Source organism: Polistes dominula, unplaced genomic scaffold (genome assembly GCF_049000335.1).
Source record: "Polistes dominula isolate Pdom_NZ unplaced genomic scaffold, Pdom_raw_medaka contig_21, whole genome shotgun sequence".
Lineage (NCBI taxonomy): Eukaryota > Metazoa > Arthropoda > Insecta > Hymenoptera > Vespidae > Polistes > Polistes dominula.
The window spans coordinates 5,352,910-5,364,980 of record NW_028301061.1 but is presented as its reverse complement, the minus strand read 5'-3'; the positions used below and the strand labels follow the sequence as shown (position 1 = coordinate 5,364,980).

Below are 12,071 nucleotides of genomic sequence, written 5' to 3'. Positions count from 1 at the left end.
CAGCAACATCATCAACAACGGGTGCATTGAATCTACGAATATGCTCTCCAGCTGGTGTTTTATCAGGATTAATGACGATAGCGTGATTATCGCTTTGTAATTAGTGCATATGTGATTTGAATATTTTCAACAACTCGTTGTGCTCGTTCAAAAGAGCATCTAGCTCGCTGACGATGCGCCTGGCATAAAGTGAATCAAGGTTATTATAATCACAACGTGCATTCACGCGATTGGCAAGTGCGCTTCCGGAATCCTCGCCGCCCATAAAGTAGATTTGTAAGAATTTATGTGGTTCGTTTGGCATTGGCAGCAGTGAGCCCATTTTATGATAAACTTGGCCTCTGATTTTGAATGTAGAATTGAATTGTTGACCATTTGCATTAGTATTTCGAACTATTTCTGTTGCTCCGAACGATGTCATTTGAAAGCATGAATTGAATCTTCGAATTGACTTCAGGAACACGTTAGAATCTGGATCCGTGCCGATAAGTAAGCCGTTCAATGGTTCAGGTGGTGTTTCAATTTCAGGTAGTTGCACTTTTCCTGACGCGCAACACATCCCAGCTGGCTCATTTTTGAATTTCAGAGCATGACAATGCGGACATTCCTTGTCCATAGCACCAATTACCACTTTTGAATGAGCATAATATTCAATATCGGGCTCATACTGGAATGTTAGACGCAGGAATGAATCAGATATAAATGCTCGATGTACCTGTTGTCGTTGTTGGTCATTTGTTCTTCGTCTATTGACTGTGAAACGGCATGATTGTCGTTGTTCTAATCTTCTGACTTCATTGCGTTCAGCTCGTGTATCTTCTGGCTCTTCTTGATGCAATTGCGCCATTCTGACACGTGCATCAGTATTTTGTTGCTGGATTTGTTCTTCTGTTCTTTCGGATCTGCTATTTCGCAACTTTCGAGCTTTACTTGTACTGCGGCTCAAATCAGCCCCTTTGCGTTTTCTTGGCATTGCTCACTGTACAAAACATACATAAATAGAATTAATGAAATTATTTAATGATGAAAAATGTTAAAAGTATAATTAGGGCCAGGATTTTTGCCGCAGTTTTGAAATGATTAGTTTTAATTTATGAAATTATAACAAAAATATAAGTTTTATGGAAAAATTTTTCAAACAAAAGTAAAAAATTAAATTTTATGAAAACATTGTCTCTTATAATTTTTTCATACAACCAATATTTCCATTGACATTTCAAAATAAAGATTCATAATGATTGATTTTTTGGAAACTATGAAAATCTTAATTGTTCAATTACATCTAATATATAAAATTAAATTAAAATTACATTTTTATAAGATCAACAACATTTTCGATATAAATAAAAAAAAGTATACTTACAACACAAAATCCGTTGTTATTGGAAGCTCGTGTCACGTGTTGAGTACTTTTGAGGTTATAAAATCACTTGATTAACTAATCGTGCAAAATACACTCAAAATTGATAATTTAATTATTATTGATAAAATAGGAATGATTAAAAGTTAATATGAGAGTTACACTGAGATAGCAAAATAATAATTGTCAACGTTACTACTACACTTGATGCATAAACAATAATAATGGCCGACAACTGTGTAGGGAGTGAGAAAGAAAGGAGACCGGCTTCGTTCTCATCCCTACTCCGTGCTGTTTACTGGGTCAGAAGTGACACCTGTAGACATCTGGCGGGGATAACTAATTAAATGACGATTGATCAGTTTTCGACCGGAGAGGAAAAATGAATAAATTACTAAAATGGCTATTAAAAAATAAGAGTTGACCGCAGAAGGGTAAAAATTGAGGATTGTATGTATTTTTATATGTTGTATCATAAAAAAATAGAAATTAAAAATTTTGTCTAAAAAATAAAAAAAAAATTTAGGGGTGGACTACCCCTAACATTTAGGGGGATAAAAAATAGATGTTGGCCGATTCTCATAGATACCGGATAAGCACAAAAAATTTCATCAAAATCGGTCAAGCCGTTTCGGAGGAGTATGGCAACGAAAACTGTGACACGAGAATTTTATATATTAAAGAAGATTTTGTTTAGATGTGCGAAATAAATAATGTAATATTAATTTGTCAATAAAATAGAAACATTTTTAAATAGAAAAGAAATGACACATTTTGTAAAAAAGAAAAACAGACCACGCACCTTCTTTCTTTATTTCGTCCGTTGGTTCGTTTGGACCTTATATTTTTGTCGCGTACCTACGTGCTTGTCTCTGTTTATTCTTCTACCATTCTATCGCTCCTACCTACAAACATTTCGAGTATCGAAAAAATACGTGTCCACGTTTTGTAGTATGCAGTCGCACACAAACGCACACAGATATAACCAGAAGCGATAACTACGAAGCATAGCATAAAGAGGAGACTGAGAATAGGAAAAATTGTATAGCTATATTCCGTCTTATTCTCTCGCAGGCTAAATCCTATATGTTTGTCTCTTTTTCTCTCATTATTTAGTATAGCAGCCGTTTCATAGCTGCGTGTCCTGAATGACCGCGTGTATTTTTTTTCAGATCACTCCCATTCTAAAGAAGGCTTCACTACAAAAAGTAAAAAATATAAAGTTGGACTGTTGGTGTATATCACCCGTAAACAGGCTTAGACTTGTCTAAACCGCCCGGCTTAAGAAACATGATATAGCTATACAAAGAACGTTGGCTGTTTATATTATAGAACAAAGACACGCTTGTCGTGTATACGTTCTAGATGAAAAATAATATTGCTCTCAAGCAATTTAATCGAGTAACGGACTTTACGAAGTTGACTCGTTTAAGATACAGTTTAATTCAGAAAGACTGGTAATAATTATAGTTTAAAATTATAAATATTTTAAAAGAGAAGGAAAGTTTAGACATCTAAACTTTAAATAAATATTTGGTCAAAGAAATACTTATAAACTATATCTTGATATTAAATTTAGTTAATATGTAGTTTTTTTTAAATAAAAAAAATAAAAAAAATAAAAAAAGGCTACAAATACATAAATAATAACTAATTTGTAGGAAAAAATACTAGTTTTCAGTTTTTTTCTTTATATTGTATTTTCTGGAAAGGAAAACTCTATTCAAAGGCTAAAAGAAAAGATTAGGAGGGCCATAAAACCATAAACAAACCTAAAAATTATCGAGATTTATTGGTGCGATGAAAACCCTTTGTGCGGTTTCGGGACCTTTGAGGAGTTTTAGATTCCTATTTAAGCACGTACGATACCATAAATAAATAACATTTCGATATTCTAGATCAATTCGCTTTATGTATGGTTTCCACTACAAAAAAAAAAACATAGGCTGTACCCATCGGTGGACTATGGAGTTATGCTATTGGTCAATAAGATTCATAATCTTCTTCCCACTCCAAAGAGATGTAGCTCATTTCTGATATAAATATGTGGAAAGAAGTAAGAAAGTGTCTTTAGTCTTGAGTCCTCAGTTAGTCCGTGTATGGGCCTCTCGATTAGGAGTCCTCTGGCTATTTCGTATATGCTATGATGTGGAGAATAAAGGGTTAGGTTTAGGTGTAAAAGAAAACACGTAATTGAGCCAAACCAAGATGCAATGCTTTATTGGCTCGTCAGGGAAAAGCCTTGCGGCATAAAAACCCTGGATGATATTAGATTATAACAATAAGAATCCACCACGTGGCGTTCCCACGCGGGAAATTACCGTCAACATGAAATGAATATAAAGGAAAGATCTCATCTCTCGTTACGACTTAAACTCCCTTGACTTAACTATCTCAACTTAACTCCTTTGACTTAGCACTTTGCTTTCTCGTTTCGACTTGGATGTATATTTACAGGCGTCCAGTGGTGAAATAGTAAGAATGTCCTTTTGTACTCGCCCAGCAGGGCGCATACGCTAGGGATGTGAGAAGTGGGGATGCGAGAGGTGAGGGTAACTATAGGAGCGCTTCGAAATTCGCCTGTAGTTTTCGATACTCCTAACGAGTATCGATCAAGAATATTATATTAATCGATAGAATCGCACGCGCGCGATTTTCGAATACCGCTAATTACCGTACGATCATTTCGGATCGTACAGTCCGTCTGTATCTGTCTGTGTGTTATCTGTTATTCTGCAAATCAGTCAGTCGGTCTTATATTTGTAACCCTTTTGTATTCTGTATTTTTGTAACCACGTCACTTTTTGTAAATTTATGTAAATATCGCTCGACATCACATCATTATAACTGAATAAACTATATTATATCAAATCGATATACATATTTCTCTCTGCCTAAAACTCCACAAATTTAATTATCGACTCAAGGTAAAGTCTGTAGTACAGTACTAAGCTTTGTCTCGATTAAATCGGTTGCTACTCTAGTCTGTGATTTGTGTGTTACACGTGAACGTACGGCTATCCCCAAACGTTTAAACGTGCTGTGTCGTTTGTTTCGAGGTGAGAGGGAGCACGTGTAGCATGCTATTGCATGCAGGAGTTGCAACTGATCTCACTTTTCTCATTCGCAACTTGCAGTGCAGTTGAAATATATTAGTCTCTGATAATTTTCGTTTGTTTCATAAGGCTTATAAGTTGAAGACGTGAGAGAAGAAACAATGAATGAGCAGAACGTCGAACGTAGGCTCGAGTATACAGAGACTGTGAATAATCCACCTGACGCGTCAGACAATATTATAGAAATAGATAATATTTCTCACTTTATTCTAGAAGTTACGATTAATACTTATAAAATCGTAAAACTGAAAAAAAGTTTAGAAACTTTTAAAGATAGAAAGTTTCTTAGTACAAATTACGATTAGTTATAGAATCGTAAAACTTGAGAAAAAAAAATTTAGGAACTTTTAAAGATGAAAAGTTTCTTATTAAAAGTTACGGTTGTTTAGTTAATCGTAAAACTTGATAAGACTTTAGAAAATCTTATAGATTATTAAAAGTTTCTTATTAGAGAAGTTACGTTTATTCAATTAAACGTAAAATAAAAATCCAAACTAAAATAATTCTATTTATAAAGGACCTGGAGTATCCGTCAGCCCAACAATGTCAACAGGTACACTTTAAGTTATGAGGCAGTCAAATATTACTGCAGTACAGACGAGTACACTAATAACTCTGTCAAACATCATGACAAATCAAATGATTACCACAGTAACTCAATCGAGTGGCAGCGGTGGTGGTATGTCAATCACTGAACAAAACACAACAGCAGCAACAGATTTCACAGGTTATTCAAAAACTATAACAGGTTCTGCATAAATAGAGAGAAAACATTGAGCTTCAAAACAAAAGTTTAGAGTCAATGAAAATTTTAATGAGTCGCATTCAAAAGACATCTGAAAATTTCCTTACTATTGAGCAGCCACGAATGTTAAGCGCTCGAGGTAAGTTACTTAACTCGACCACTTCCCTAGAAGAAACCGGCGAATGGTATTGTTATTTCTGTAACACCAAAACGAATCACAATACGAGTAGTTGTCCAAAAATATGGCAGCCAATCGATATTCAGGAAGGTCAGACTACAGACGTGGTAGTGGTTGGGGTCGAGCTAGAGATAAAGGTGATTTTAGGAAAGGTTTGACTTTCAGAGCAGAATTCAGTGGTGAATTCAGAGGATATACCAAAACCAAGCAGAAGCCGTCCAAACAGCAAGCAGCTCTACCAAAGGATGGAAATAAACAGAATCCACAAGCACATCAAACAAGTGGGAATTTTGAATGTACAAATAATTTAAATAATATTTCGTTTATTGCAGACTCAAGTGCTACTGAACATATAATTAACAAGAGCTTGTTTTTAAGTAATTTTAAACATTGCACAGGCGAGGTAATTAAAAGTGCAAATAAAACCGATCAGCTGATATAGAAATAGATGGGATCGGCGACCTTTACTAAAAATCAAAACTTAATAAAAAAATTAACAAACGTATTATCTGCAAAAAATATAGCAAATAATTTAATTTCTCTCAGACGTTTTGCAGACGCAGATTTAGGAATATTTCTAGATGATAAAAAATTAGAAATATTTGACAAAGAAACAGGTAAAACATGTTTGATGGGAAAATACGTTAAACCTAACTGGCATGTCACCTTTGAGGTGAAATTTGCAAAAGAAAATAGTAAGTCAGATTACACAACGTATTCTTGTACTGCTGAAATTATTTCTCCAAATGATTTTTCCGAACAATCTCGGACGAAACCTGGTGATTTAAAGTTGCAAAAATGGAGGGAGATTTCTATCTTATAAATCAACACCATCTGAGTTTGGGAGGAAGAGTCAGAAGGAAAACCTTTTGGAGAAAGATAGAAGTAATTTGGAAGCTGAAGTCACCAACTTTATGCTAGATAAACAAATTTTTATTAGAAAAATTTTAGACTTTATTTCAGCTGATGCTCTAGAAGAATTTAATAACATTAAAAGTGCTGAAAATAATATACAACAAATGAAAATAACAAAAATAGATGAAGGCATGATATGGCACATAAAATTAGATCATCCAAGCTTAAATTATCTAAAAGAACTAAAAAAATCTGAGCAGTCATTGAATAACATACACTTTAAAGAAAATATTTTAGATTATGAAATTTGTATTTTTGCTAAGATGGAAAAACTACCCTTTAAAGAATCCAGATTGATAGCAGATAGACCGTTGCACACAATTCATGTAGACACAATGGGACAATTGAAAATAAATTCGTTTCCAGGTGCTTACAAATACATTATGGTATTTGTAGATGATTTCTCGAGACTTGCAAAAATTTATGCTATCAAAAATAAAAATGAAGCAGCTAATTGTTTAGAAGACTTCATAACAACAACTAGAAATCTATTGGGTAAAAATGAAAAGGTGTGCTACATTAAAACTGATAATGCTAGGGAGTTTACGGGAGGAGATTTTCTAGAAGTTATACGTAAAGAGAAGATAGAATCAGATTGTGCACCACCTTATACTCCAGAGTTAAATGGTACAGCCGAAAGATTCAACAAAACAATACAACAGAAAACTAGAGCGTTATTGTTTGACTCTGGTCTACCTAAATCGATGTGGATATTGGCAGCTGAAACAGCTGTTAATATGTACAATCGTACTCCTCACAAAACTAATGGGTTTGTATCACCATTAAATAAAATTAATGCAAAGATTAGCACACATATGGATAAAATTAAAAGGTTTGGATGTTTAGCTTATGTTAAACTTCCAATATCAGAAAAAAGTTTTTAGAAAGAGCAATAAGAGCCATACTGGTAGGCTACTCACGTACTGGATATGTATTGTGGGAGCCAACCTCAGGTAAATTCTTAAATTCAAGGCATGTTACACTTAATGAAAAACTAGTTTACAAAGATATTTTCAAAACGAAAGACCTAGAAGTTAAGGATTCTCCCACCATTGAAATCCAATTGTCGTAGAAACAGATGACAATTCAATAGATGGGAGAATCGACTCTGAATCTTCTTGTACAATTAACCCTGTAGTGAAATACTCAAACAATAAAATAGTCCAGCCTGAGAAATCCAAAAGCGTAAATTAGATGAAAATGTATCGACTGATGACAAATCTATGAAGCTGAGAACATCAAAAAGAAAACCAAAGACCAAGATAGATGAAAACTTCGTATATACCAAAACAATAGAGAAATTCAAAATTGTAAAGGAAGAAAAATTTATTTACTATGCTTGCCTCTATCAACAAGGACCCCAGTAATTAAAAAAAGTGCTTACTGCGGGAAGACAGCGTTGATTGGGTAAATGCAGTTAATGAAGAACTAAAATCAATAGTAGATAATAAAGTCTACGAACTGGTGAATAGACCTGTAAGGGCCAATGTAGTGAACTCTAGATGGGTTTTCTTTAAAACCAAAATTGGCAAAACTGGATAAACAATCTATAAGGTGGTTGTAAAAGATTTTCTAGATGTGAACAAGTGTGAGTTGAAAGAAACTTATACTCAAGTCTCAAGACTTCCAGAGTAATTAGATTACCACTAGCAATCACAAGTAAACTTGATTTAGACGCAAGTCAAATTGATATAAAAACAGCCTTTATGGTTGGTACTCTAGAAAAGACTATTTTTATGGAGATTCCAGAAGGCTATGATTGCAGTGATGAATAGGTTTAGAGAATGTCTTAAATAAGCCATGCTTATTTACCTGCAGATAAGAAGGGAAAAATGCTAGTGTAATTTTATATGTAGATAATATGATTGCAGCTATCAACGTACCTGAAAAATTAGATGAAATTATAAGTCATTTCAGTAATGTTTTTGAAATGAAAACCTTAGGAGAACCGGAGAATTTTCTGGGAGTGGAGATTCACCGTGAAAGAAGTAAATGTTAAATGTCTATTACACAACCTGAGTACACTGGAAAAAAAAAATCGTAAAACGATTTGAGTTGAAAGAGTGTAAAGCTCAAGACACACTCATGATAACTAAACAAGACAAAAACACAGAAACAATAAAAACAAAATAAAATTAGATGATTCCAATGTTCCAACTAATGCACGTTATAGAGAGGCTATAGGGACTTTGCTGTATCTTGCTGATGCAACTAGACCAAATATAGCATATGCTGTGAATTTATTGTCTAGAAGACAGAATAATCCAACTGAAGGAGATTGGACCGAAGTCAAAAGAATTTTCAGATATCTTAGAGGAACAACTGATTTGGGTTTGTACTATAGAGATCGTGAAAAGTCGACTTCAACCATAGGTTACATAATCCAAGTGTATGGTGATATAGTAGCTTGGAGAAGCCATAAACAGTCCTCTCCTGTTACATCAACCTGTCAAACAGAATATCTTACCATGAGCGAATCTTGTAAGGAAATAATTTTCTTGGATAAAGCGACTAGAGATATAATAGGGAAATCTATGTATCCAGTCTCTATTAGATGTGATAATAAATCAGCCTGTAACTGTACTTAAATGGAGGGAAATCACAAATTGAAAGACTTCGACGTTGAACTCATCAAGTCTAACCTAGCTGAAAGAGAAAAGACAGGCAAGAAACCTCAAATGGCTGATACTCATAGTGATTTTATTAAATTATGTGTCCTGGCGGGAAAATTAAAAGTCAAATTGATATCCTCTAAAAAAAACATTGCGGATATCATGACTAAACCTTTACCCTCTACATCACATATCAAACTCAGAAATATAATGATGAGTATTTTGTTGATAAAATTTTAAATGATATAGTTGTTAAATATCAATAACATAAATAATATCTAAAATAATAAGGTTAATTATATAATTACTTGATCTTTTGCAGAAAGTAATTTTCAGTCCTAGCAGAGAGCGGAGTTGAAGAACCGTATTTTATTTGGAACTTCGGATTAATACTCAATCTACCACTTTTCTTTGCTATTGATATTTTGTATTATAAGTATACATGATCATTAGTCGATTTTAGATGAAATTTTGGTAATTATATGTTAGTCATTATCCTTAAAAGCTGTATGTACAAAGGGAGGGAGTGTCAGAAATGGTTTACTTTGTGTAGAGGGTTTCTCTATAGTAAAAGTAAAATTAGACTGAATTTTCTTTGTTACTTTTATTTAAAGGATGCGACTTGCTTTTCTTTATTGTACACTTATCAACGGCTACGTACAGACTAGTGTCTGTATTCCGCTTCTTCTTAGCGTGGTTCCCTAACCTTCTAGTAACTTTAGAGGGCGCGACCTTCGGTCGTACCGCTACATTACTCCCCTTTAGAGCATTTTTCTTATTGCATAAAATGCGAAACTTAAATCTATACATGTTTACAAGAATATAAAAATATATAAAAATATATACAGATATATAAAAATATTGTACTATCTCTATCCTGACTTAATAAGTTTTAATTAGTACATATGAATTGGTATTGCAATCTTTTTCGACGAACGCTGGTTTTATTCTTTCAATAGATACATATATGTTTTCCTTTATAGTTAATTTTGAAAATATTATCTGTAATTCTTTGTATAATTTCGTATGGGCCTTCGTAAGGCGCTTCTAATTGTTTTTTTTTACAGCGTCGACCCTTAGAAATATGTGCGTACATGTATACAACATATCCTGAATAAAGTGTTTCTTTTTAATATGGTGCGCTGTAGGTATCGGTCTGATTTGCCTTATATGTTGTCTTAATTTTTCTAAGAATATGTGTGGATCTTGTAATAGTTCTTCGCTGAGAAAGAATTCTATTGGTAGTCTTATGTTTTTACCATATACTAATTCCGCAGCAGAAGCTTTTATATCTTCCTTTAGGCTTGCGCGTAGATCAAGGAGCACTGTTGGTAGTATTCCTACCCAGTCTTTTTCTTCATGGCACATTATTGCTGCTTTAAGTGATCTATGCCATCTTTCTATCATTCCGTTTGATGCAGGGTGATATGCTGTTGTTCTAATTCTTTTCGCTCCGACTAATTTGGTTAACGTTTCAAATAGTTAACTTTCAAATTGCGTTCCTTGATCAATTGTAATTGTAATAGGAGAACCAAATCTTGAGATCCACTGCGAAAAGAATGTTGTTGCTACTGTATCTACTGAGGTATCAAGCATTGGAATTGCTTCTGGCCTCCGAGTAAACCTATCGATCATAGTTAGGTAATATTTAATATTTTTTATTGTTGGTGATGGACCTATTAAATCTATGTGTACATGTTCGAAACGTCCTTGTGGTACTTCTATTTTCGAAGGTACCTGTTTGTTATGACGGCTTATCTTGCACTTTTGGCATGCTAAACATGTACTTGACCATTCTGCAATATCTTTGTTCATTTTTGGCCACATGAAGCTTTTTCCTATTAGATGTTTTGTTACTCTGCCGCTGGGATGTGACAAATTGTGTATGTTTTTAAAAATCTGCCTCCGTAAAGAAACCGGAACGTATGGTCGTATGCTTTTTCCTACTATGTCGCCATAAATATATTTATCAGAGCTATCGAGGAAAATCTTTTGCAGGTTCCATTTTTTCTTCTGCTAAAATATTCTTTAGTTCGTCATCCTCTTGCTGCTTTGCCATTAGCTCTTCTGTCGATACTAGGACTGGCATGTCTATGGTTTCCAGTCTTGACATAGCGTCAGCTGCCACATTGTCTTTTCCAGCAACGTAAACAATTTTGGAAGTGAACTGTCCTACGTAATCCAACTGTCTGGCTTGTCTTGGGCTTGCTTTGTCTGTATTTTGATTAAAAGCATATGACAATGGTTTATGGTCAGTTTCTATTATTAATTCTCTTCCTTCGACAAAATTCAAAAAACTTTAAACTCTTATAAATAGCTAATAATTCCCTATCATACACACTATATCTAATTGGCGCTTTTTACAGTTTCCTTGAGAAATATCCTAGTGGTTCCCATTTGTTGTCGCAGAATTGTTCTAAAACTGCTCCAATTGCGTTATCGGAAGCATCCGTCTTTAACTTTAATATTGTTTTTTCTTTCGGATATGCCAACAACGTTGCTGTGGCAATTGATTCTTTGGCTTTCTTGCGAGCTTCGTCCGATGCTTGATTCCATTCTATCAGTTTTTTGTCGTGCTTCTTGGCACCTATCATATATTTGTTAAGTGGGTCAAGCCATTCTGCAGCCTTTGGTAAGAACCTCCTATAAAAATTCACTACCCCAAGGCAACGTCGCACATCTGAAACAGTCTTTGGTATGGTATAGTTCTGTATAGCGTGGACTCGCTCATCCAATGGCGCTATACCCTTATTATCTTTCTTATAACCTAAGTAGCTTACACTATTTTGAAAGAAATTGCACTTAGAAATATTTATTGTTAGTCCATATTGCCTAAGTCTATCGAATATAGCACGCAGATGTTTTTCATGAGATTCCTTACTTTCAGACGCTACAATTATATCATCTATGTAACAGGCACAGAAATCTAATTTGCTTAACAGTATATTCATAAACCTTTGGAATGATCGCTCTGCGTTACATAAACCGAAAGGCATCACTGTGTATTCGAACAAACCAAAAGGTGTAATTATCGCTGTTTTTTCTATGTCTTCCTCAGCCAACGAAATTTGGTGATATGCTCTAGACAAGTCTATTGTGGAAAATATATTACAGTCACGAAATTGTTGCGTGACGTCGTGTACAT

At 34.2% G+C, this 12,071-nt stretch overlaps 1 protein-coding gene across 2 annotated transcripts; it reads right to left on the bottom strand.

Annotated features, from left to right (window-relative positions):
• Positions 1 to 100: 100 nt before the first annotated feature.
• On the bottom strand, positions 101 to 2,813 carry LOC149031447 (uncharacterized). Of its 2 annotated transcripts, none has more exons than XM_089175924.1 (2): positions 1,364 to 2,813; positions 101 to 965 (listed from the first exon to the last, which is right to left on the bottom strand). In XM_089175924.1, the coding sequence occupies exon 2, from the start codon at positions 845 to 847 to the stop codon at positions 101 to 103; it is 747 nt and encodes a 248-aa protein (XP_089032050.1). In that variant the 5' UTR covers positions 848 to 965; positions 1,364 to 2,813. The 2 variants fall into 2 exon arrangements, with proteins under 2 accessions (XP_089032050.1, XP_089032049.1); XM_089175923.1 differs by having other exon boundaries at positions 101 to 979; positions 1,364 to 2,805.
• Between the last annotated feature and the right edge of the window lie 9,258 nt (positions 2,814 to 12,071).